Consider the following 27456-nt stretch of genomic DNA (forward strand, 5'->3'; position numbering starts at 1 on the left):
CAGTGTTACTGTTTGCAATACAAAAAGAAAGAATGGGGTGAAGTGGCAAGACACAAGATTTCCAAACTGAGGCTCAGATGGGAATTATCTCACACAGACTTCTGGAAAGATTTTAATTTTCCCTTGCAAACTGGAGTCAAGTTTTTGTTTTGTTTTGTTTTGTTTTGTTTGTTTGTTTTTTGAATGATTGCTGGGCATATTTCACTAACAAATTCTATGCCTGTGTGAGAAAGCACTGAGCACAATTATATATATATATATTCATGGCAAATATTTAGGTTTGCATTTCTAGAACCAAAAGGTCTGCTACAGGGGTGAGATAAACTGCATGGGTAGCTGGAAAATTTGGGTAACACTGACACACAGATTTATCTACGTAAGGACTCTGAGGCAAATTGTATTGAAATATGGCTACTTTTAAGCTGAGTCAAATCTCTAAGAGACAGCATTATTTGAAATGTAAGCAGTTTTATTTCCGTTTAGCTGAAAGGTTTTTAGAAGTGAAAGCAGCAAAGTAAAATTTATGCTTTTTCCATTCTAAATGATAGTGTCTGTACAGGATGAAGCACAGAGAGGAAAAAGGTTCAAATTTATATCATATTTTTAATTAATCCGGATTGATTTTCTTGAATGTTTAAGTTTAGACAAGTCCTGGGAACCCAACTAGGGCACTGGCCGTGCTTGAAGAGGGACATAAAAGTCCATGAATGACATATGAACATCTCATATAGACCAAGAAGGATAACACATTAACTAGAGCTCCATCTGCTTGTATAAAGCTATGACTGATTTTTCTAGAGCTTATTCTGCAAATTTCTCTGCTGACGAGTATTTTCAGATAAATCTTATTTTCTTTTCCCAATTTCATAAGGCAACGGTATAGAACTCACCAAGCTACAAATCAATTTCTGAATAGCAGCTCTTTAAAATTTAAGCACATCTGTTAGTATGAATAGTACACCTAAGTTTATTTTGAGGAAACTGTTCACAGCACTGTTTCCCAAATCATATTCACATAGGATCCTTTCACACACAGACAGCAAATTAAGTGGGGTATGCTGGCCTGCAACAAGAATAGAAAGAAAACACACTCCTGGTCCATTTGCTGGGCCTTTTATTTCTCTCTCACTATCATTACTGCAACCAGGCAGTGAGACAGCAAGGCAATAGCTAGTAATCTCTGTCAAGTCCGCTCAGTCTACACTACTGACTGGAGTTTGTCATTACTTATTTCTTCAGATCGCCTGCCAGAATGCTTTGGGTGGAGAGGGAGAGCAAGGTGCACTTCTCTTCCGACTTTTAATTGATCTGATTCCAGCATTTATCTCCTTGTAGCTCCAGGGTTGTCCGGGACTTCAGGTACTGCCAATGAGTGGTGTGAGCAAACTGTGTGTGTGTTACTATTGGTGATCGTATTTATGACTTACTGAGAGGTGTAGAAGCTACTGCTGTAACTATATAGTTAGATTGTATGGAGAACTCATGCCTGGAAAATACACAGAGGGCCATCCTTGTGAGTAACTAAACAGGAGCAGGAAGTAAGTAAGGCGTGTTTCACAGACCTCAGTATTTCACAAATACAACCACCTAATCACCTCCTGTATTCATACCTGTATTCTCCACTTAGCTTGTAGCACCAAGTGCTTCTCTACAGGAGGGAGACAATTAGAGAAGTAAAATGTCTGCAAGACAAAAGTAAGAAATTCTGTGTGGAGTATAATTACATTTCTCTCCAAATCAGTTCTAGTTAGCTGAAAATGGAATTTTATTCCTTAATCAAGGTAAAATATCATTTGTATATCCCTTCCCAGATGCATCATAAGTATTCTAGTGTCAGAGCTGTATGCTGTAGAATTAACTTAGATAAATTGTAACTATTTTTATTTTTAAGTAAAAATTCTTATTACAGTAAAGCAAGAACCCACTTAGTAGGTCCAAGTGCATTGGCTACCAAGTTGCAGTTGTGTTAACTTTCTCTGTTCAGCTTTTCTAAAAAAATTGTAGCATCTTAAATTATATAAACAGTAATTGTTGCATATATCAAGGATGCTGTACAGTGGTACATTTTTGTGTGATCTGATGCACATTCTGCATTGGATGGATATCAGGTACGGTACCCATGATGTTATTAAATACACTTCTGCTGTCCCTAAAATTGTATACCCATGTATGTACACTGCATCATTACCTTTTCATTTCATTTCATGCCCACAGCAACAATGTTAGTTGCTTGGCAACATTTGTGAGAGAAAAACAAAAAAATGTCCTATTTTTAAAGCACATCCTTAAAGAGATGCAACAAGATAGGATGCTGGAACAATTTTGAGCAAGGACTGACTGAAGCTTTGTGCTTTATATGTCATATTTAAAACATAAGATGGTGATTTTCTTATTGTTTATCACACTTTGGTAGCATGAAAGTAGCTGATACACAAATCAACCAATCAGAAATTGATGTCTTTTAATGTGCTGATGTTTCTATTTCTGCTTCAAAATCTAATGATCAAAATAGCTGAATAAAATGCAATAATCTTGGAGCATAATCAGTGTATGAGGAAATGAGCAGCTGTTGGTGAGATCTGCCCCACATCCCATGAGATCAGCCCCGCATCCCATTTATTTATTGATTGCAGTTTTTTTCCCAAGGAAAGAACTACATTTCATTTGAAACCTAAGATCTGCACATACATAAGACAGGATCTGGCTCTTCTGTTTGAAAGTATGTCCCACTGCTGTTCATCTTCCTCTTTTTTTTTTTTTTTTCATTTTCTTTTTTTTTTTTTTTTGTTCTTTTTTTTTTTCCTTTTTTAGATTTCCCTTACTTTTCCGGAGCACGTGGTGTGACCCAAACTAGTAGGCTCTGAGCACACATATAAACCACCACAAGACACACTAAGTGTTGTGCTTCGTACCCTCTATTCAGCAGTAACTGTCTCTGGGTTGTTATGAAGTAACTGCTGTGCTTCCAGTTTACAACCTAGGAGATGAAAAGCTGATGTGTACTGGCACAAAAAGAAACTTTTTCCACATAATGGTTTATGCCATGGGCATTGCTCGATTTAATTTTGGCCTCTGGTTAGCTCTTTTAGGGCAGTTAATCTCCTTCACAGTAGTTGCTTAAAATGACATCTTTCTGGTTTATTATTTTACCTATCTATCTACTGCCTGTCTAGACGCATCTGGGTAATGTTTGAATAATTCGCAACACTTTGTCTCAGCATCTTGGCTGGTTGAAGTAGAAGTATTTTAAGTCAATTTCTAAGACTTTCATACCAAGTTTTGGTATACACTACTCCTATTGCAATTTGAGGGGGAGACAACATTGGGACTTTTGTGGGTCCTTTTGACTTGGAACAGAGATTAACTGGCTTGAGTATCCTCAGCATAACCCTGGGCACAGGACTGCAGCTCTTGCTTATGCAGGGATAATCAGTCACTCTGGGAGTCCTTTTGTGGTCGCAGCCTTAGCACACTGGCGCTAGGAGCTCAGAATTGCCCTCTGGAGGCTGCTCCTTACACAGTGTTATTTATTCAGTTAATCTCTGGGTTTCTGGCATGTTTCTTCGTATCAGTCTCCCCCTCTGCTCATATGAACACAAGAGCACATCCTTTCCAAGAAACTCTCTGCCACTCCAGTTGTTACGCAGCTGTAGTTTTGAGTGAACTATGTGCTTAACCCTCTTACAGAAATTGCAAATGAAGGACAGTGGCTGAACTTGCCAGTTCCAGGAAGGAGCAACTCTACCCCTAACTTTTCTAACAGACTGAAAATTACAAATTGCTGCAGAACACTCTCTGCTGTTCCTCTTCACTGACAATGGATTGCTCAGTTCTCCCAGTTTCTTCACAAAAGTTTCTCACTTATTAAGTCACCCTCTCTTCCTCTTTCCTTAGCACCAGTACTTAAGCTTGCATTCTCACCCACATCTGCTGTACTGTCTGCGCATAACAATTCACAAGGATGTGACAGTTAATCTATAAATACCACTAAGGAAAATAGCACATTTCTTCTAAAGGAGGTAAGTGTCTGAGTGCCCAGATGAAAGTTATGTGGCTTTCAAGAGTTGTTTAAGATCAGAGTGAAAATGGAGGGGAAGAGGACAAGGGAGGAGGGCTATCTTTGTCTCATTTGCAGGCTGTGTGCAAAATTATACATCTATCTTGAAGGACAGCATCCCCTTATTAGCACTATAATATGGCTGGCTAAAATAATTTTCCCATTTAAATCCCATTTTAGGGCACGCCCCAAATTGTATCTGGTAATGAGCTGTATGAAAGAACAGCTAAAAGACCAGTTTGAGTGCCTATCTAAAACATGATAATTAACAGAAACACAGAAGGGAGTGTACTGAGTGAAAAGCTGCTTTGCAGGAAATTGGTTTTTCTTTTCCTATGGAGTAAATGCAAAAGTACATATGGATAAAAGAGAGAGACAAAATGAAAAAAAAAAAAAAAGTTTGTGATTGCTTTTTTTTTTTTTTTTCAGTTTTGCTGAAATGATATAAACTACTGTTTTTTTCTGGTCCACAGTTGAGGAAAAACAGAGAAAAAAAAAAAAAAAAGCATAAAGCAAAGACTGGGAAAATACAAAGACTGAAAGCTATGCTGACTTGAAGACCACATTTGAAGTACATATAATTCAAAAAAAAAAAAAAAAAAAAAAAAGGTCCTTTTTGTTTCAAACATCTTGGTCAAGGACTGGCTACACTGAGAATCAATGACTTCCCTACCTTTTCTTATTTGCAACAGGGCCTCCAGTTGGAAGGAAATGCTGTGAGAGGAAAATGCATCAGCAAATTTATTTATTTATTTATTTATTTATTTATTTATTTATTTATTTATTTAATTTTTATTTATTAACATTAGAAGAGGTTTGAATGCAATTTTTAAAAATACTCCCTGAGGTAGGTACTCACCTTCCTATTTCTGTTACATGGCATTTATTTTCTGCCACCATACTATCTAAATACAGATTCCAACTGAAGTAGCATACTGTCCATCCTATCCCAGCTGGTCTCACATTTGCTCAGGAAAACACTACAGCTAATGTACTCACCAAGCCGGTTGCTGGCAAGCAAGTTTAAAAACAAACAAACAAAAAAAAACCACAAACAAACAAACAACAACAACAAAACACAAACAAACAAACAAACTTTTTTTTTTTCTTTAATTCATTCGGGAACTCAGAATTCCGTGGTGGCTGAAGTCTTCTCCCCTGTGGGTCAGGGCGGCACAGCAACCAATTATATTTTGTAATGTGGTGATCATCTCATCTTCAGTATTTCAAGCAAGGAATCCCACTGTAGAAACAGTAAAAACATGATAGAACCAAATTTCTGGAAGATATAAATCACCCTTATGATATATGGAGTAATAATTCGTGTCAAGAAGATGGTTGATATTAATAAAGAAGGGGAGATGTGGGAGTGTGGCCATGGGGGTCGACAAGCCCCATGGCTGGTGATAACATCAGACTCTTAACAATGAGGCCATCGGGAGTGTAAAGAGTTTAGAGGGAACCAAGAAGGGTGATTCAGGAGATGCCATGCCCACCTCCGGTTGCTTGTTCTCCAGCCATTAAGGCATGGAAGTTGCTGGGGGGTTGCTGTTGCTGGTCAAAATTGTTTGACCAATGACAAGTTGTTTGAAAAGGACTACTGTGGGGCGAAGGGTATATAAGAGGGGAACCTGTCCTCAAGATGGAAAGGCAACACGATACAACAAAGTTATGTCACCAATAAAGAAGTAGGAAGAAGGAATGAAAAGGAACAGGCTAGCGGGATGCAGACCAGGATGGGAACAGGCACATTGGTCACCTCCTGAAGATGGGTTCGGCCAAACTCAGCAAACAGCTCTGAGAAGCTCATACAGAAAGTCGCTGGAAATGGGTGCGCCAGAGCTGGGAAGAAGCTCCAGCTGAGAGAAGCAGAGCCGTGCACACAACTGCCCCTCGCTGGTCAGCAGCTGCGCATTATGGGGAATCATATGTCCTTAGGAACAAAGACTGTCCTGGTAACCTTACAGCTTATTCTCTTTATTAACAATTGGACAGTTTATGAGCCTGAAACATGGGACCAGATTGAGGTCAAGGTGTGAGACTCTGCAACTAAAAATGACAAAGTTGCAGTGGGATTGCTCTGCACCTGGTGAGCAATCTCTGAGGCCCTAAAGAGCCCTGTGGGACCACAGTCAGAAACGTGTGGTTTGCCATACAGCGAGGAAGGTGTGGGCTCGTTTACTGATCAGACTGCCACACCATCGGCCCCTCTGCTGCTACAGCCTTCGCACGCCTATGCTGTTACGCCCCCTGGTAACCTGGACGTGCTTTTTGACCCAGGCCCTATTGGCCTTGAAGAGGAGATGGAAATGTTTTCCTTTGATCTGGGAAGAATAGGATACATAAGGCCCAAAGACCGAGTTGCTTAACAACTTAAAGTGAGACATTGTTCCCATGACTAGCCCTGGAATTCCCCGCTGTGTGTAATCAAGAAAAGGAATGGAAAACAGATATTGTTATATGCTCTCAAGAAAAATAATGAAGTCATGGAAGATATGGAAGCACTTCAACCAGGATTACCAACTCCAACGATGCTCCCCCAGTCATGGACATTAATAGTAATAGACTTAAAGCATTGTTTGTTAAACACTTGCCAGAATTCGGAAAACTTTGCCATGTTTATGTTTCAATTGATACCTTTTCTGTTTGCACATATGTATAGGTGTACTTGGGTTTAATATGTAAAAGCAATGTTCTGTATATTTAGAAAGTTTGATGTTCGTGTGTGCATGTTGGTAGAGCGTAGACTCCTAGCACACCCAGCACTGTTCAGTTGCCTTTTATAAATACTACTAAATTCAGATTGAGTTGTATCTTCATTTATAACACCCTTAAACTGCCTGAAAGAGGAACGCTGTCAGCCTGAGGGTATTTATAGGGGGCTTCCATCTCATGCTTTTCACATCCTACAAAAACAAGCGGGCATGAAGACGTCGTTTTAACCCCCAAATCTTAATTTTAGCATGCTTAAGGTAGTACTTCAAGCTTTGAAGCATTTGGGTGGAAAAAAAAAATGGTGACCAGCGCCCCCCCTCGCCACCAGCGGGCGGGCCAGGCGGGCGCCATTTTGCTTCAGGGCACGGGCGCCGGCTTCAGGCGCGGCGGCAGCACCATGGCAACGGCGGCCATCTTAGGCGCGGGCAAGCGGCTTCCCGCGCGGCGTCCATGACGGGTGAGGGCGAAATGGCCGCCGGAAGGGAAGGGGAAGGGGAAGGGGAAGGGGAAGGAGAGGGGGCGGTGGTGGCTGCTCGGCCCCGCCTCGGGTCGCGGTGGCGGCTTCCTGCGGGCCGGAGGGAGGTGGCGGAGGCCGCTGGGGGCCGGGGCCGGGCCTCGGGGCCGGGCTGTGTGAGGGAGATCCGGGACAGGAGCGGTGAGGGGGAGCGGGAGGGCGGCGGCGGCGGGTCGGTGGGGGGCGGGGGGGCAGCGGGGCCTCGGCTCGCTGAGGGCGGCCCCGGGGGTGGCGACATAAACAAAAAGGTTATGGAGGGTGCTCGAATTAACTGCGGTGGTCGAGGAGAAGGTGTGAGGGGATGGGCGTGGTGGGGGCAGGCCGAGCTGAGCGTTAGGCGGGGTGGGGAGGTTTGGTTTCAGCAGGTGGCTGTTAAAAACAGTTAAATGGAAGTTATTCTTGTTTATTTTTTAACTTAGAGATGCATTTCGCATTTACATTTCGAGACAAGTTACAGGAATGTTGAATGAGATATGTGACATTTCAGCAGCTCGTTTAGAAAACAGCCCCCATTCTGTATATGGTGGAAGCTGTTGTCATATTAAAATATTTGTTGAACAATAAGATCTGGCAAAGCAGTCAGCATACCAGCTTTATCTTAAAAATACAATAGCCTTGTTACTTCCAGTAGAACCTCTCGAGTAAAGCAGGTATATGAGAACTGGCTGGTTTAGTTTGTTCTACAAAAAGGAAAACATAGCTGTTCTGTAAATGCTACTATAGAATAACATGGAACAATGCAGATCTGCATGTTGTGCATTTCATTTACTTCTGGGTTTCATTTAGTTTAGAGGTAGGGAGATCTGCGGATTGAATGGGCACAAGACCTGTGAATGTTGGAAAGAATGCTGCTTATCTCTAATGAAGACTCTAGTTTTGTTTTCCAGCATTAACCACTATATATGTTTGGAAACCCTTCAAGGAAACAATTGTTGTATTGCTAAATAACATGTTAGGAAAATGCAAGAAATAATGTTTAAATATGAGGGAAGAAAATGTTTTAACAGTGTTGGGTTGTCAAGTACTGGATCAGGTTGCACAGGGTGACTGTAGAATCTGGAGATACCAGAAACTGAACTGGACAAGGCCCTTGGCAGCCTGCTGTAGCTGACCCTGATTTATTCAAGAGCACTGAACAGATGATCTCCAGAAGTGCCTTACAGCCTCAGCTACTCTGATTTTCTAACCAGCAGTTCTGAACTTTTTAAATTCCATTAATTTGGTCATAACTCCACTCCAAATGTGCCTGTCTCTCTGCTAAAATGTAGGAAAACTCTCCAAATAGGTCTTTGCAAGTCTTTACTTGGAATTGCTGCTCAGTTCAGTAGGATTCGTAGGATCATTTTGCAAACTTAGGGCTCATCTTTGAGGTGTTGCTGCCGTGGACTCTAATGGAATGAATGTTGATGTAACCACAGTTTGGTTGGTGTGAAGTGAACAGATGCCAGGTACGCACAGTCTTAGAAAGTCTCAGACATACATGGCAGCCTGCTGAATCCTAACCCAGATCACTTTTAATAAAAGAGCAAGAGAAAAAGAGACTGAATCTGCATTGTTTTCTTTCTGAAGAGCATGATAAAATAAAGTGCCTCTGCTGGAACATCATAGATCAGTGGTAATAATGATGGATATTTTTTTCCATCCTATTGCTGTTCACTGCGCTAACCCCAGTGGTGTCTTTTAAGATTTTTGATCAGTATTTGCCCAAACCTTCTGAGTTACACGATATGTACTGTGTTGGGCATCTTGTTAACCATGATGGGTCGGTACATAGAAACCCCTATATGGAGCTGGTTATGTTGGTGTGTTTACTGTTTTTTAATGGTGTTCTATAACAGGCAGAATTTGGAGAAGAGGGGACCTTGGATATCTGAGTCACCATGTCTGGAATTGGCAATAAAAGGGCAGCTGGAGACCCTGGCCCTTCTGCACCTCCAGAAAAGAAGGCTGGGGTTGAAGACTCGGGAACCACAGTGGAGACCATCAAACTCGGAGGTGTTTCTTCAACGGTATGTCTTTCTTGTATGTTGCCACTCAACCTCTTGTTGTTTATTTTTTGTTTGTTTGTTTGTTTTGATCTGGGAACAAAAACATCTATCTTCCTTGCTGATGAGCCTGGTCTAGTGAACCGGCTTTTGTGGAATGTGCCACTGACTTGCACTTCTGCACAGGAGGAGATGGACATTCGGACCCTGCAGACCAAGAACCGGAAACTAGCAGAGATGCTTGACCAGCGGCAGGCCATTGAGGATGAGCTGCGGGAGCACATAGAGAAGCTGGAGCGTCGGCAGGCCACTGATGATGCCTCTCTGCTGATCATCAATCGCTACTGGAATCAGGTTAGCAACATGCTTGGTTAATACTGCTTTCTTGCACTTTCTTCTATTCCCCTGTTCTCCATTAATTCACGTCCGTACTTTGTCTTGTCTTGCCTGTTGTGTTTTTCAGTTTGATGAAAACATCCGCATCATCCTAAAACGCTTTGACCTAGACCAAGGTCTTGGAGATCTCCTCTCTGAAAGAAAAGCACTGGTGGTACCAGAACCTGAACCAGACTCAGACAGTAATCAGGAGCGCAAAGATGAGAGAGAGCGAGGTGAGGCACCTGGCTGGAAACAGTGGAAAGAATGTTTTTCAGCTGTGGACAATGTTGGTTTCCCTTTCTAAAGGCTGTCACTGGCTTTCTGATTATGAAGACTAGCATTATTTTTCTGCCAGAGCACTTACTTTTTGCATCTCTTTCTGTTCCTAGGTGAAGGACTGGAGCCAGCATTCTCCTTCCTAGCCACCCTAGCCAGCAGCACTAGTGAGGAGATAGAGTCTCAGCTGCAGGAGCGTGTAGAGTCCTCCCGGCGTGCTGTTGCCCAGATTGTCACAATGTACGACAAGCTGCAGGAAAAAGTGGATGTGCTGTCCCACAAGCTGAATAGTGGAGGTATGACCAAGGGGGCTGATACTCAAGGACCCCCATTTGCCTCCAGCATGGGCATGATGCTGCATTGTAAGCGTTAAGAATGACTAGGTTGTAATCTCATTTAGTTTCCAAAATAAGCTTGCCTAGCTTTCCAAAATCCTAATAATCAAAACCTCCAAGTTCTGCATGTTAGAAGCATATGATAATTGCCTCTAACTTTGAATGCTGAGAGCTCTGCCCAGTGTTGGGCTAAGGAGAGGTTTGTTACTGGCTGCAGTGTGCTTCTGTACCACAAGAGGTTACGGATTGCCGTTGAACCTTATCACCCAGCTATTCCTGGCCACCAAGTTAAAGGTTTCAAGTAAGGAATTCAAACAAGTATTTCAAACTCATGCTGAGCTTGCAGCTGAGTAAAAGGCTTAGGAATAACTGACTCTCAGTTTCCTCTGGGTTTTGAGCCAAATGGTACCCATCCAATGTCTTTTGGACACAAAGCAGAGATTTGCAGAGGAAACCTAAATGACTAGCATCTGAAAACTAATGTAGAAGATTCACTTTACACTCAGATGAATATTTGAAAAACTTGGCTTAAGGTTAGAATTCTAGTCTTTTTAGAGATGTGAATGCAAATTTACGTGCAAGTACCAAGTCATCTTTGTTTTCCCTAGTTTCTGGAGTGTTTAAATGGTCTGATTAAAGAGCTCTGCAAATCTAGCATTGGTGTGCTAGAGTATTACTATCCATAGTTGGCAGTCTCAGACTCTGTTGCAGTAGTGCCAGTGCTATCATGTGAGCCTGGACTCAGTTGTTATAATTTGTCATTTGGTATATTAGCTTAAACCACCTGTTGAAGGAGGTTTGCACATGAATTTGACCTGCAGTAAGGTGTCAGCGGGATACAAGGACATGTTCTGTATTGCTGATGCTGACACGACTGGAATGATTTCTGGCATTAGGAGATAGTAACTGACAGTTGGGAATGTGTGGTATGTTAAACTGCAAAACCTTTTGCTTAGTGAGTGCTCTGTGTGGATGGAGATCAGACTTCAGGAACCACCTGCTGGAAGGATGTAGTAAGCTCAAGTTAACAGTAGAAACTTTTCTTTTCCCCTTTCTCTACTGTTTAATTCTTAAAAACAGCCTTCATTGATTTCTGTTCATTTCCTTTTCTTGTGCCTCCCTCAGATATTACACTGATGGAAGAAGCAGTCCTGGAGCTTAATTCCTACCTGTCACATGAAAATGGACGGCTGCAAGAGCTGGCTGATCTTCTTCAGGAAAAACATCGAATCATGTCTCAGGAGGTATAAAAAGGAGAGAGAAAATTTGTTCTAGGTTCTGTGCTTGATTATTTCCCACTTAGAATAAGTTGTGGTAAAAATTATTTGGAAGACAGGTTATTGCTCTGGAGAGGGGCAGGAGCAATGGAATTTGAAAGACAAGTTCTGAACAAAGGTTACGGAATAGGTGGTCGTATGTAGGTTTTTCTGTGATTCAGATTCATTTGCTTTTTACATTGCTGAAGGAACGAGAATAACTGGATCAGTGAGTTGAGTGGTTGTGACTTTAGAAAGCAAAGCAGAGGAAATGGTAAGATGATGTTAAGATGACTGCGTAAATATCTGAGATGAGACACTTGACTTGATATCCCTGTCATTTTCATCTTCTTGGTTTCTTTGGGTCATGAATGAAAGTGTAAAAGCCTTAATTACAAGATCAACACAGTCATTAATTAAGGGATTAGTTAAGGGATTCAGATTATTGGCAGTATTTGCTTCAGAGGCATCAGTTCCTTTAATACCCATTTTTTGTTAACCATGGCCTTGTTCAGTGTTTATCCAAAGGCACTTTAGTGGTTTGTAGAGTAGCTGACTGTAAGGATTTAAAAGATTAAAAAAAAAACAGTGCCTTTGAATAAGGTGAGTGGCTGCTTATACACTCTGCCAGATATACCCAACTTCTTGCCCTTTTTCCATTATCAGTTTTGTTTTATTTTCATTACTGTTTTAGGTACCGTTTTTTGATTTTTTTTTTTTTATTACTGTTTTTAGCCAGTGTAAAATTTGGATACAGAGACTAATCTGTCACAGTAGGAAAAGGCAATAGCAAAAGGTGCAAAGGACATGAATGCAGGCTATGATTTCTTCTGTTTTGATGTATGAATATAAATAAATATTTAGCACTCTGAGAAACTGTTGATTCTATTTAATATTACTATCCAAAATACTCTTTTGATTGCAGTTCTCCAAGCTGCAAGAGAGAGTGGAGACAGCAGAGTCTCGTGTGTCTGTTCTGGAGACTATGATTGATGACCTTCAATGGAATATTGACAAGATCCGAAAGAGAGAGCAACGTCTTAACCGGCACTTAGCAGATGTTCTTGAACGGGTAAGCACCATTGTCTTTACCCGGAATCCAGATAAATGGGTGTGGTTTTGAGCTGCACATCATCTTCCAAGGGTACCTTGCTATGAGAAATTAGAATCTGTACTATACCATCTTTGATTCTGAATATGCTGTAGCAGCGTACTCTTGGGGTTTAATGGAGTGTATATGAAACCTGTTGCCTTTTTTGCAGGTAAATTCCAAAGGCTACAAGGTGTATGGAGCTGGGAGCAGTCTCTACGGGGGCACAATCACCATTAATGCCCGCAAGGTAATCTCAAGGACTTGGTCACGTGCAGAGGGAAGGATAAAGTCATGAACAGATTGTATATAGGATCTTAGGTTGGAACAGAATTTAAACACCTTCTTTAATACAAATCTCCTGGGTGACCTTGAGAAACCATTTTGTTTGTATCTAAGTTTCCTGCTGTGAAACAGACCTGAGGGAAATAGACTCTGTCTCAGTTGGTGTTACCAGCCCATTACTTTTGAAGTAGTCACTTAATTAGTACCATCAGTAAATATATTAATGTTAGAACTTAAAAGCATTTTATCCCCAACAGTTTGAGGAGATGAATGCAGAACTGGAAGAGAATAAAGAGCTTGCTGGGAACCGCCTCAATGAGTTGGAGGAACTGCGCCAGGATCTTGCAGAAGTAACAACACAGAATGAAAAACTTAAGGTGTGATATCTGTACCTGTGTGATGTTGGAGGTGTTCTCTGTGGTTGGGTCCTGTCTGTTGTGCTGTACTGTGTCTCTGGGAATCCTTATTTGTAGTCTTCTATTCTGTGCTTCCTCTTCACATCCTGGGATGCATGAAAAACAGGTTGAGGGATTCTGTGCCTCTACTCCAATATTGTGATCACCACTTGGAGAACTACATCCAGCTCTGGGGTCCCTAGTATCTGAAAGGCAGGAAGGAACCTGTTAGAGTGGGTCCAGAGGAGGGCCGTGAAAATGACCAGAGTGCTAGAATACCTCTCCTATGAAAAAATGCTGAGGTGGCTGGGGTTGTTTAGGGCTGGAGAAGAGAAGTTTTTGAGTAGACCATATTAGCATCATAGAATCATAGAATATCCCAGGTAGGAAGGGACCCATAAGGATCGTTAATTTCAACTCCTGGCACCACACAGGTTTACCCAAAAGTTTAGACCGTGTGACTAAGTGCACAGTCCAAACGCTTTTTAAATTCAGACAGGCTCGGTGCAGTGACCACTTCCCTGGGGAGCCTGTTCCAGTGTGTGACCACCTTCTCGGTAAAGAACCTCTTCCTGATGTCCAGCCTAAACTGTCCCTGCCTCAGCTTAACACCATTCCCATGCTTTCTATCACTGGTGATTACAGAGAATAGGTCACCTGCCTCTCCACTCCCCCTCGCGAGGAAGTTGTAGACTGCGATGAGGTCCCCCCTCAGACTCCTCTTCTCCAGGCTGAACAGGCCCAGTGCCCTCAGCCGCTCCTCATGTGTCTTCCCCTCTAGGCCCTTCACCATCTTCATCGCCCTCCTCTGGACACTCTCCCACAGTTTAATGTCCTTCTTGTACTGTGGTGCCCAGAACTGCACACAGTACTCGAGGTGAGGCCAGACCAGTGCAGAGTAGAGCAGGACAATCACCTCCCTCGACAGCAATGCCGTGCTTGATGCACCCCAGGACACGGTTGGCCCTCCTGGCTGCCAGGGCACACTGCTGGCTCATATTCAGCTTGCTGTCAACCACAACCCCCAGATCCCTCTCTGCGGGGCTACTCTCCAGCATCTCGTCACCCAGTCTGTACGTATAGCCAGGGTTGCCCCGTCTCAGGTGCAGGACCCGGCACTTGCTCTTGTTAAACTTCATGTGGTTGGTGATCGCCCAGCTCTCCAATCCGTCCAGATCTCTCTGCAAGGCCTTACCACCCTTATCTGAGTCCACAACTCTCCAAGTTTGGTGTTGTCAGCAAATTTGCTCAGAACACCTTCTAGTCCTACATCCAAATCATTTATAAAAACAGCCAGATGTGGCCCCATTTACCACAACCCTTTGAGCCCTGCCCATTAGCCAATTGTTCACCCATCGTATGGTGTTTTTGTTCAGCTGTACGCTGGACATCCGGTAGGATCCTATGGGAAACCGTGTCAAAAGCCTTGCTGAAGTCCAAAAAGATTACATCAGGTGGTTTCCCTTGGTCAACTAGATGGGTGATCTTATCATACAAGGAAATCATACTAGTTAGGCAGGACCTACCCCTCATGAACCCAAGTTGGCTGGTACCAATGACTGCATTGACCCCCAGGTGCACCTCAATAACTTCAAGAATCATGTCAGCAGTGGTGATCCCAGTTGATGTCTGGCAAGTTGAGATCCCCCGTAAGGACAAGGGGAGTTGATATTGCAGCATTTCAGTACCCAAAAGGAGCTTACAAGAAAGGTGGAGCAATACTTCTTACTAGTAGTAACAGGACAAGGGGAAGTGGATTTAAACTGAAAGAGGGCAGATTTAGATTGTATGTAAGGAAGAATTTTTTATGACTGGAACAGGTTGCCCAGATAAATTGTAAATGCCCCATCGCTGGAAGTGTTTAAAGTGACATAGGGCAGGGCTTTCAGGAGCCTGATCTAGTGAAAGAAAGTTTTGTCTATGGCAGTGACATTGACTAAATGATCTTTAAGGGTTCTTTCCAACCCAAACTATTGTGTGATTTAGGTGGGTTGTGTGCTGGACTTCTGCACATTTGTCCAACTTAAGCTTACATTTCAGTGCATTGGTGACACCATGTGGTCATCAGTGGAAATTATACTAGTTTCTTATTTCTATTCTTCATTCTGATGCATTTCTTTGGTATATTTTAATGATGTCTGGTTATTTAATTCCACATCTCTGGATTGACCCCTTTCACTTCATATAATATAATATATAAAATAATGTGACTATGTAAGAGAAACAGCCTAGCATATATGAGTAGAGAGAAAGAACAGACTTTTTTTTTTTAGCTGATACTTAAGCATATTATATGCATCTACTTCACAGCAATGCTGTTAAAGTTCTACTTCTTAGGATACTTGTGCTATTGCCACTGTCAAGTTGCTTGTGGCAGCTTAATTCACTGTTATTCTACCTTGCAAAATGGATGCTGGAGACAGGGAGGTGATGTCATTTTCTGTGGCATCTTCTTGTGTCCTGACCAGGTTGAGCTGCGACGAGCAGTGGAGGAGGCTGTGAAGGAGACTCCAGAATATCGCTGCATGCAGTCCCAATTTTCTGTTTTGTATAATGAGAGTCTCCAGCTGAAGGCACATCTTGATGAGGCCCGCACTCTGCTTCATGGCACCCGCACCACACACCAGCGCCAGGTGGAACTAATCGAGGTAACACCTGTACTCTGTCTGACTGGGGAACATTATGAGCCCATCAGCTATCACTGTTGATTTGGGTGGCTCTGGTGATGTTTGGGAAATTTCTTCCTGGTGATAATTTATCTGTTCTTGTACCTTCTACTGATGAGGTGAGCGATACTCTCGGTCACTGCACCAAGTTCTGTCCATTTCTTATTCCACAGAGGGATGAGGTCAGCCTTCACAAGAAACTACGCACAGAAGTGATTCAGCTAGAGGACACTCTAGCACAAGTCCGCAAAGAGTATGAGATGTTGAGGATTGAGTTTGAACAGACACTTGCTGCCAATGAACAAGCAGGTATGGAACTTTTCTGCAGTGTTAAAAAAATAAATAAATTAGAAGGCTGCATTGCAGCACAACGCTTCAGTGTCATTCCTTTTCCACTATTAAATACTTGTTCTGTCAGGTTTCAAAAAAAAAGCTCTTTTTGTGTTTCAGGGCAGGCCAGTTCCATGCTGACTTATTTATAGGTATTGCAAAATACTGCATTTTGCTAATAATTTAGGTTATGACAGTGCATTTTGCATTGTTAAAAAATTATTTTGGGGAGGATTAATTTGCAAATCTGGGATAACAGCCTAGACAGGACACTGGTAATGCTCAAATTCTATCCAAAAGAAAGAAATAAGCTGTTCTTAAAGTAGCCTTTAAATTATAGAGATTTCTTATAGCATGACTGCTATGAGTTAATAGTCAGCCAGTTCCCAAGCAGAAGATAGCTAACCTCCTTCTTTTTCACCTGTTTATTGCTAAGCCTGGTGTTACATAGCTTAGAGTATCTCTTTGGTTTGTTTGGTCTGCTTGGTTGTGCCCCCTCTCACCCTCTTGTGCACCTCTTTTCTGCTCACTGTGGAGGCAGAGTGAGAAACAGAGAAGACCTTGACGCAGCAAGCACTATTCGGCAATAACCAAAACATCAGTGTGTTACCAGCATTGTTTTGGTCCTAAATCTAAAAACAGAAGCGAGTGAGCTGCTATGAAGAAAACTAGCTCCATCCCAGCCAGACCCAGTATGATTATATTTTTCCCCCACATTCCTTAAGGGAAGAATAATATTAAAGGAAAACCAGGGCTGGGAATTTGCAAGGACTTATGGTAGCTTGTAAAGCTAGTCTGATTTATTTTTTTTCCCTCTAAATGCTCTGTTGTGTGGTAGAATTATTATTACCTTATTTTGACCGCTTGTCACTATCATTCAGCTTGTTCTCCATCTCTATGAAAGTCTTAACAGAAGATCAGCAAAAGCGTGTTGTTACGGGTGTGTGTTTCTGATTTTGTAGGTCCAATTAATCGAGAGATGCGTCATCTCATCAGCAGCCTCCAAAATCACAACCACCAGCTGAAGGGAGAGGTGTTGAGATACAAGCGCAAACTGAGAGAGGCCCAGTCTGACTTGAGCAAGGTACCGGAGTGGGAAGTGGCAGAGGGGAGCAGGGAATGCTTAGTGGAATGGGGAATACTGTCAGTCCTTTGTAGAATAACAGAGTGGTTTGGGTTGGAAGGGACCTTAAAGATCATCTAGTTCCAATCCCCCTGCTGTGGGCAGGGATGCCACCCACCAGACCAGGTTGCCCAGAGCCCCATCCAACCTGGTGTTGAACACTTCCAGGGATGGGGCATCCACAGTTTCTCTGGGCAGTCTGTGCCAGTGCCTCACCACACTCTGAATTAAGAACTTCCTACTTGTATCTAATCCAAACCTATCATCTTTTGGTTTAAAGGCATGACTCCTTGTCCTATCACTACATTCCCTGATACGGTGTCCCTCCCCAGCTTTTTTGTAGGCCCCCTTTACATACTGTAAGGGTGCTGTAAGGTCTCCCTGAAGCCTTCTCTTTTCCAGTCTGGACGCCCCCAATTCCTTCAGCCTGTCTCCATAGGAGAGGCGATCCAGCTTCTTGATCACATTTGTGTCCTTCCTCTGGACTTGTTCTGATACTTCCATGTTGTTCTGGTGCTGGGAGCCCCAGAGCTGGATGCAACGCTTCAGGTGGGGTCTCACGAGAGCAGAGCAGAGGGAGAGAATCTCCTTCCTCGACCTGCTGTCCACGCTACTTTTGGTGCAGCCCAGGACACAGTTGGCCTTCTGGGCTGCAAGCACACGTTGTTGGCTCATGTTGAGCTTCTCATCCACCAGCAACCCCAGGTCCTTCTCCTCAGGGCTGCTCTGAATCCATTCTCTACCCAGCCTGTGTCTGTGCTTGGGATTGCCCCAGCCCAGACGCAGGACCTTTCACGTGGCCATGTTGAACCTCATGAGATTGACACAGGCCTGCCTCTCAGGCGTGTCAGATCCCTCTGGATGGCATCCCTTCCCTCCAGCATGTTGACCACACCACATGGCTTGGTGTCACTGGCAGACTTGCTGAGTGCACTGATTGCAGTGCACTCAATTCCACGGTCCATGTCACCCAGAAAGATATTAAACAGCACCAATCCCAGTACTGACCTCAGAGGGGCAGCACTGGTCACTGATCTCCGCTTCAGTGTTGAGCAGTGGACGCTTGGACAATGCTGACTGCAATGTTCTGAGTGCAACCAGCCAGCCAGCTCCTTACCCACCAGCTGGTCTATCCACCAAATCCATGTCTCTCCAATTTAGAGACAAGGATATCGTGGGGGACAGTGTCAAATGCTTTGCACAAGTCCAGGTAGATGATGTGCGTTGCTCTTCCCCTATCTACCAGTCCTGTAAACCCACCAGATTTGTTTAGCACAATCTGTCCTTAGTGAAGCCGTGTTGGCTGTCACTAATCACTTCCTTACTTGTAATATCACATCCTTGCTTTTAATATCAGCCTTTCTATTACAGCATGCAGTATGTGTGTAGTGTAATTTCTGATGGAGATCCACAGTCTCCTGCTTTCCACTTACCAAATTAATTGTCTTCCTTTTGTAGTTATACAGTGCTCTGTGAAAAGTATTAGCAATTTCAGAAAAAGCACACAAGCTGATATCTGGGACAATGAGGGGAGAGGGATAAGGTTCCTTCAGGAACAGGTTCTTCACTGAGAGGGTGGTCGGGCACTGGAGCAGGATCCTCAGGGCAGTGGTCACGGCACCAGGCATGCTGGAATTCAAGAAGCGTTTTGACATCACTCTCAGACACAGGTCTGATTTCTGGGCTGTCCTTTGGGGGATGCAGGAGATGGACTCGATGATTCTTGTGGGTCTCTTCTAACTTGGATATTCTGTGATACAGGTTTCTGGCTAAATACTTAATGGTTAATTTCCTTCTGTGTCTTATCTTGTTCTGTTGCATGACAGATCCGCTCTCGCAGTGGCAGTACTATCTTACAGTCCCAGTCCAGCACTGAAGACACAAAGGAGGAGCCTCCAGAGATCAAACAGGAGCCAGATGATCCTTCTGCCCAAGTACCTGTGCCCAAGGCTGCTTCTGAAGATGCTAGTGAAGTTAAGGCCAGGCGAGATGAAGAGGAACGGGAGCGGGAAAGACGTGAGAGGGAGAGGGAACGAGAGAAGGAAAAGGAGAAAGAGAGGGAGCGAGAGAAAGAGAAAGAAAAGGAAAAGGAGCGGGAGCGGGAAAAACAGAAGCAGAAGGAATCTGAGAAGGAAAGAGAGTCCAAAGAGAAGGAGAAAGGGAAACATGAAGATGGAAGAAAGAAGGAGGCTGAAGTGATCAAGCAGCTGAAGGCTGAGCTCAAGTAAGAGTTGCTGATCCTCTCTTTCATGTGTGAATGGAGCTAGCTTGGGTGATTGCGTGAGATAACTTGCATCTCTTAAGAGATTGACTACAGATGTGAGAGGTTTCTAGCACCCTCTCTGTCTGATAATGGCTTGGACAACATAGTAACACTTCTACAATAGCCTAAACCATGAATACCAAATCGGGTACTTCTTAATGTGGGTCAGGTAATCTTTGCTGCTGTCATTACAACTGCGTAAAGCTTTACAGCAGCAGAATATTAGTGAAGGGCACAGTGGTCTTCCCTGTCTTAGGTAATACCAAAGCAGAGATGGGTAGCTGTTGCTATCCATGTTCCATTGGGTATGTACTTCTGTCACCCTCTGCCTTCCCTAAGTTTTTCAACCCATATGTGCCTGAACCTGTTTCTTTTCAGTCTCCATCTTGTACTCCTTGACTATTTTGCTTTTACCAGAGTGAGAAGAGCCAGAGAGAACTCCGTATATGTGCAGTGTGGGAGGTGGAGCAAATACTTGTCTGACTTTCATGTTAGTTATACAGCAACGTAGCTTTTCTGCCAGGTACTCGCAGTTGTCTCTCTGTGCTTCCAGGAAGGCCCAGGAGAGTCAGAAGGAGATGAAGCTGTTGTTAGATATGTACCGCTCTGCCCCCAAAGAACAGAGAGACAAAGTGCAGCTGATGGCAGCTGAGAAGAAAGCAAAAGCTGAGGTAAACTTCACTTCTCTTCCCTCTTTTATGTTTGCATGCTACTTAAAACTCCAAGTACTCTGCACCTGCACTATGGTGCTTTTGTCTTCAGGCTGGAGGTGGTTTCTATTCCTGCGTGTTACTTACAAGAGAGATTGGAATAGTCTGGAGATGAAAAGAGAGATTACAGGATGCCCTTTTGTGGGATAATATTTTCATCGTCAGTATTAAAGGTAGTGGTTCTTTCAAAGCTGTGTTTAGCTCTCTATTGCTGTAACATGTAGGTTGTTAGCTTTACATCATTAACAAGATTTAGAAAGACCTGAAGACAAGGAGGGATAGGCAGCCAATTAGACAAAAACTGAACTATGCTGTTAGGAATATCTTGACAGTGTGGTCTCAGATTTCTCAGTGGATGTGGTAAAGAACCATCACCTGGTGTATTTAAAACGAGGCTTGAATAATGATTTGAGAATTAAAATTTTAAAATGTTGCATCTGAGTGAATGTGCAGAAGATTCACTGAAGAGTTATGCTGTGATATTAAGTGATGTTATGAGCATGGCTGCCTTCTCCAGCCCCTCTGGTTCAGGACTTCCTCCTGTCCAGTCACTGGAGCTCATCCTGGGACTCAGGATCTCTGCCCAGGCTGGGGGGTGTGGCTGCTACTTTTTTTTTTTTTGTGGGTTCAACAGTAGTGACACTGAGCACATATCCCAAATATATGCAGAGGACACAGGACACTGATGCAGCCTATCGGACAGATTGTCACTCAGAAGCCACTGCCTTCAACAGCACCTACACATAGGACTCAAACAAAAAAAAACAGACACGAATAGCTGAGTCTGTCTCCTCTTCTTCCACTGGTAGAGATGAAAGTTCACTATTGAAGGCGTGCATGCACACACAGCACCATCCAGGTTCACAAGTGTGTACAGATTTGCAGATCCCTCAAAACCACCCAGTTCCTCTGACTGTGTCCTGGGGCCCATACCCAACTCACAAACCAGTTTATCAGTAGCTGGCACTTGGTCCCCACAGCACATGTATATATGCGTCAGGTTACACGGAGGTGGTTAAGAAAATATTTGCAAGGAAGGTATAAGTAGAGAAGCCAGACTGCCATGATAAGGCAGATGACCATACTGACCAGCTGTATTTCACTTGCAACCACATCCTTTTGTACCCCCTTTCTGTCTGTAAACCTCTTAGTTGATCCTTCCTCCCCCTTCCCAGTGCACATCCTTTCATGGGTTTGCAGAACTCTACTGATTTCTTTAACCCCTCCTATTTTGGAGTCCCCTCTGGTTTAGTCTGTTCATTTGCAAAGCCCAGGTTGATCTTCCTGGAAGTGGCACCTGTAGTTTGTTTACAGCCCAACAGTTAGTGTGACTGACAGCTTGTTTCTTGTCATTGTCTCTATGTCTGTTTTGTCAGGTCTGCACCTCTGCATGTTTTGTTTCTGGTTTCTCCCCTACTTTTTTTTTTTTTTTTTTTTTTTTTTCCCCTCCTTGGTGCCCTAGTTGACAAGATCCCCAGCCAGATAACCTTCCTGGAATAAACACACTTACGTTCTCACATCAGTAAGGAACCAAACCTGGTCAGTCACACTGTTGCTGCCTCCTGTGTTTTGTCAGTCAGGTTATGTCTTTGTATGTTTTGTGTATGGCTTCTTCCTTTTTAATTATCCCTTTTTGCACTGAAACCAATGCTTGACCAGATGCCTTGAAGGAGCAGGTATTCTTCTGCTTAGCCTTGTTTATGCAACTGCAAGAGATAACTGATGTACTCTGATAAGAGGTGCTATGGAATTTTCAAAAGTTTTGTAATCAAGATTTCAGTTTTTCAGAAGCTTTGAATAATTGTGGGGAAAACCAGCTCTTAACAATGTTCAGGCCACATTCTTGCGTTGAGTGTCATTTCTGTCTTGTCTGTCTTCTAGCTGGAAGAACTAAGGCAAAGGGTAAAAGAATTGGAAGACAAGGAGAAAAAGGAGAGTAAAAAGATGGCTGATGAGGATGCCCTCCGGAAGATCCGGGCAGTAGAGGAACAGATTGAGTATTTACAGAAGAAACTCGCCATGGCTAAACAGGTGAGAAATTTCTGATAAGTTATGTCACAGTTTGAGTGTATTGGAAGTAGGTGCCTTCAGTTTACAGCCAGGAAGATTACCTGAGGGAACGAATTTCTGTTTCTGTGTATTCATTCCAGTGATGTGCAAGTTCTGTCCCTGTTTATTGAAGCGAAAAAGAAACAAAAAGTCCCAACACCAGCTGTCACAAAGCTCATGTCAGGCGTGGTAGGGAAACTTAGTTGTCCATGTGGCTTAGGTGAAGAGCACAGAGGAGAAGTGTCTGGGTCAGCCTCTACAGGAGGAAGTTGTAATTTCTTTTTAGAAGTATTTTTATTGCCACAGTTCATACAATTCATGCACGTGCACAGTGCTGTGACATACCTTCCCTTTAAGTCGTCTTCAACAAAAAAAGGCTTAATCTAATGTTAACAGGGTGGGACCCATTGAGCAGGGGAGAGGCAAGCCAATCATTTGATGTGTATTCTTTTAGAATTTATTTTTTTCTTATTGTACAGAATTGCACTGTCTTGTCATTCACTCCATTTATGTTGAAGCAGCCTAAGTGAGTATAAAGCCCTTGTCACCATTTTATTTGGAAACTGTTGAGTTGTCCATATATAGTGTTATTGGCCTAGTTTATATGGCAGCTATTTAGCTAGCTGCCAGAAGCTAAGAGGTGGCCTGTGCCACATCTGATTATTTTTTTTCCCCAGCAGATACAAGCCAGAGTCTGTGAATTCCTGTCAAGATGAGGTGTTTGTTTTTTGTTTTTTGTTTTTTTTTTTTTTTGTACACCTTCTAGTTCAGGGCATTTCTGCTGTGATGCAGGCTTCTAGGGAGTACTTCTGTCTGGTTGCAGGGAAGATACCATCAGTCTTCTTTGGTCTGTGCTAGTTTTGGTGTCTCTGAGTACAATTTTCAGGGTAACCACTGGGGTACAGGAAACAGTTCTGCCAGAGCCTGTAATCCTCTTGCAGGAGGAGGAGGCTCTGCTGTCAGAAATGGATGTCACAGGCCAAGCCTTTGAAGACATGCAGGAGCAGAACATCCGCCTGATGCAGCAGCTGCGGGAGAAGGATGATGCCAACTTCAAGCTGATGTCAGAGCGCATCAAGTCCAACCAGATTCACAAGCTGCTGAAAGAGGAGAAAGAGGAGCTGGCAGACCAAGTTCTAACACTGAAGACACAGGTAACCTGGGAGAAGTAGAGAGGACACACAAACTCACAGGAAGATGGAGGTGTTGTTTGTTAGCCATGGTAGACAGCCAAGCCACACACAACTGCTTACCCACCAACACCCTGTGGTATGGGAGAAAGAAGGGTAAAAGTGAGAAGTCTCATGCGTTGGGATGAAGATGGTTTACCAAGTAAAACAAAACCTGCATGTAAAAGTGAAGCAAAATAAGGAATTCATTCACTACTTCCCATTGGTCACGCATAATGGTTGCCTGGGAAGACAAACACCATAACTCTGAACATACGCCCCTGTTCCTCCTTCTTTCCCCAGCTTTTATTGCTGAGCAAGATGTCATGTAGTATGGAATACCTCTTTACCCAGCTCAGGTCAGTTGTCCCACTTGTGTCCCTTCCCAAATTCTTGTGCAACCCCAGCCTACACGCTGGTGAGCAACAGAAGTCTTGATGCTGTTTCAGCACTGTTCAGCAGCAACTAAAATAGGAGTGTGTTGTCAATGCTGCTTTGGTCACAAATTTGAGACATAATGTCATGCAACTTGCTATAGAAACAGTTAACTCTATCTCAGCCAAAACAAGTACAGGAAGGAATGTTTCCCCTAATCATCCTAGATAAACCATATCAGACTTTGAAGGGGTCTGTCCTAGTAAGGAACTGCTGTATGAGTATAAACTCATACAGGTTCATTGCTATGAACAGCAAGATGAAGGAGAAAACGGAATCACAGAATCATAGAACAGTTTGGGTTGGAAATCACTACCTAATCTAAATCTACCATCTTTTGATTTAAAGCTGTTACCCCTTGTCCTATCACTATACTGCCTGACAAGGAGTCCCTTCCCATCTTCCCTGTAGCCTTCTCTCCTCCAGGCTGAACAACCCCAGCTCCCTCAGCTGGTCTTCATAGGAGGGGTGCACCAGCCCTCTGATAATCCTCAGGGCCCCCCTGGACTCACTCTAATATGTCCATGTCCTTCATGTGCTGGGGGCCCCAGAGCTGAACGCAGTAGTTATTTTCCTATGTTAACAGTTCTACATATAAATTCTTCCATCTCTGAAGACCTGCAGAGCATGCATTTCAGCCCTTCTGTATCTCCTCTCTCTCTCTTCCCAAGGTGGATGCCCAGCTGCAAGTTGTACGTAAACTGGAGGAGAAGGAACACTTACTGCAAAGCAGTATTGGAACAGGGGAGAAGGAGCTAGGTCTCCGAACACAGGCCCTGGAAATGAACAAACGCAAGGTGAGCAGTTGCTTGATTTCCTCTCGGATTATAAGATGGAGTGGTCTTGAGGGAAGCATAGAAAGCTCCTGTCTTTCATTGTTAATATGGTACCTGATATTCCCTCCTGTTGGGCTAGTATACCAGAATGCTGAGGAGCTCTAAAAAGAGTTCTAATTAAGGTGTGGTAGGCTGATGTTTCCTTTGATAAAGATGAGCAAGGTGTAGTTGTTTCTGTGATAGGTTTCCTGTAAAAAGCACCATAGCTCAGGCTATCATGAAAGAGAGAGCAGCCAGATTAACTGTCATTGTGTAAAGCTTTCATAGGAAATACGAGAAAAATGAAAGAAAACTATGGTTGGGGAATGTTAAGACATCTGTTAAATGTGTAAGATCATAAAACAAAGTAGGCCTGTAGAGTGGAATAAAACTGAATGTCATGGCTGATCCTGCCATTGTTATCGAGTCTTTAGTAGAAATACAGGAATGACAGACAGAAAGGAAGACAGGAACAGCACTTTGAAGAGGAGATGGGGGAATTCCATGCAGTCACTTGTGAATAATACCATGTTCTGAAGTACTAAGAGAACTTGGCTAATAGATTTACTAGTGCAGGGACAGTTAGAGAACGCTAAGAAACTGGTGAAGAGAGAAAACAGTTTAAAAACAAACAAAAATGCAACAGAGTTCATCTTGCAGTTCTCTCTAGTTTAGCTTTAGGCCTGCCTATAAATTTAGTTGAGAAAGTGTAGGAGTTGAGGGCTGAAAACACTTGAATGAGAAAAGGATTGTGGGAGCATTAATGCTTTTCTAATAGAGTTGCATTATAGTGTAATGGGGCTTATCTTTAACAAAGAGGAGTGTTCAAATTAAATGACTAGAGCTTGTTGACAAGAAGATAAATTGTTGTTCTTGTAAAGTTTAGGGAATAAATTTAGTTCTTCCATTTGAAAATACCATAATCAGATTGAAAAAAGTAAATTTCCCATGGCCCTGGAAGTATTCTATGGGCAGTCTTGAATTGTCAAGTGGAGGGACTAGAAGTCACTAGAACTTTTTCCATGTCTGTTATTTCTATAATGGTTTACTTTTTCAGGCCATGGATGCAGCCCAGCTTGCAGATGACCTGAAAACCCAGCTAGAGGTGGCTCAGAAGAAGCTACATGACTTCCAGGATGAGATAGTGGAAAACAGAGTAACTAGAGAGAAAGAGATGTTCAACTTCAAAAGGGCTGAGGTATACAGTTTGTGCACAATCCTTCCGTATCTGTCTCCTTTGGTGTCTGTCTCCTTTTGCATTGAACTCAGAGCAAATTCCAACTACGTGAGTTTCCTTACTGTTTCCTAGCTAAAACTTTTTTGTTGTTGTCCATTCACTTGGATTTCAGCTCCATCTATTGAAATAGCCTCTTGGCTGTTTAGGTTTTGATATTATTGACAATATGAGTGGCACCAGCTGATGATGTCATCTTTTGTAAGTCTTCTGGTCTATCAGCAATAAAAGTACAGGTAGAGTGACTTACCTAGGTGTGCTGTTGGGCAGGTGCTACCTCTGTTTCTTCCTTGGAGTGACAGAAGACACTGCTCACTTATTTACCGTCTTGTTTTCATACAGGAAGACATTTCTAGGTTACGCAGGAAGCTGGAGACCACTAAGAAGCCTGACATGGTTCCCAACTGTGATGAGATATTGATGGAAGAAATCAAGGATTACAAGGTGCGTAGCTGTCTCCCACTTCCCTCTTAACTCTGCTTTAACCAAAAGGCTGTGTAGTCATGCTTTCAGTATATGACATTATTTGTTTAGACTCTGGCACTGTAGACCTACTTTGCGTAGAGTAAAGCACCCTTTTCATATGAGGAGTGGAAAGACCCTCATCTTTAGTCACATTTTAATGTATCTAGTGCAACGCAATGAGCCCTCTCTATAATGATCCTGTCTTGCAGGCCCGCTTGACCTGCCCGTGCTGTAACATGCGCAAAAAGGATGCTGTCCTCACGAAGTGTTTTCACGTCTTCTGCTTTGAGTGTGTGAAAACACGCTATGACACCCGGCAGCGTAAGTGCCCCAAGTGCAACGCCGCCTTCGGAGCCAATGACTTCCACAGGATCTACATCGGTTGATTCTTCCCACTGGAGGTTGCAGGACATTGCTGCTTGTGGTGACCACCCAGCCTCCCTCACTTTCTCTTACTGTTACCTGTGGGGCAGTCGGTGCTTCTGTCTGTTCATCTACAGTCTCTTCTGGGCAGCATGAATAGGGAATGGAAAGAAATAGATTGCGGATTTTGGTTCCTTTCTTGTCGATATTCTTTTATTCTCGCCTTCATTACTTGTGGATTTTTTTGTTGCCTCAGAGGATGTTTTCCACCTGTCAGTTGCACACTGTCAAGTTGGAAAATTTCTAAGTGAAGTCCTGGCTTGGTGGGATGAGAGCTGTCTGTGTTCCTACAGAAAGAAATGAGGCCTTTACAGAATCACAGAATCAACTAAGTTGGAAGAGACCTCCAAGATCACCCAGTCCAGACCGAATGCTGACAAGTCCTCCACTAAACCATATCCCTAAGCTCTACATCTAAACGTCTTTTAAAGACTTCCAGGGATGGTGACTCCACCACTTCCCTGGGCAGCCCGTTTCAATGCCTCACA

General features: G+C 43.1%; 1 protein-coding gene across 1 annotated transcript; it reads left to right on the forward strand.

Annotated features, from left to right (window-relative positions):
- Nucleotides 1-7318: 7318 nt before the first annotated feature.
- Nucleotides 7319-27102, forward strand: RNF20 (ring finger protein 20). The gene is made up of 20 exons (XM_032206172.1): nt 7319-7427; nt 9125-9295; nt 9458-9625; nt 9735-9882; nt 10039-10221; nt 11386-11504; nt 12442-12588; nt 12779-12856; nt 13149-13268; nt 15755-15934; nt 16126-16261; nt 17245-17366; nt 19232-19629; nt 20222-20339; nt 22260-22409; nt 23369-23581; nt 24703-24828; nt 25904-26044; nt 26423-26524; nt 26755-27102. The coding sequence occupies exons 2-20, from the start codon at nt 9167-9169 to the stop codon at nt 26929-26931; spliced, it is 2955 nt and encodes a 984-aa protein (XP_032062063.1). The 5' UTR covers nt 7319-7427; nt 9125-9166; the 3' UTR covers nt 26932-27102.
- The last annotated feature ends 354 nt before the right edge of the window (nt 27103-27456 follow it).

The sequence above is a fragment of the Aythya fuligula genome, chromosome Z, assembly GCF_009819795.1.
Source record: "Aythya fuligula isolate bAytFul2 chromosome Z, bAytFul2.pri, whole genome shotgun sequence".
In the NCBI taxonomy this organism is placed as follows: domain Eukaryota; kingdom Metazoa; phylum Chordata; class Aves; order Anseriformes; family Anatidae; genus Aythya; species Aythya fuligula.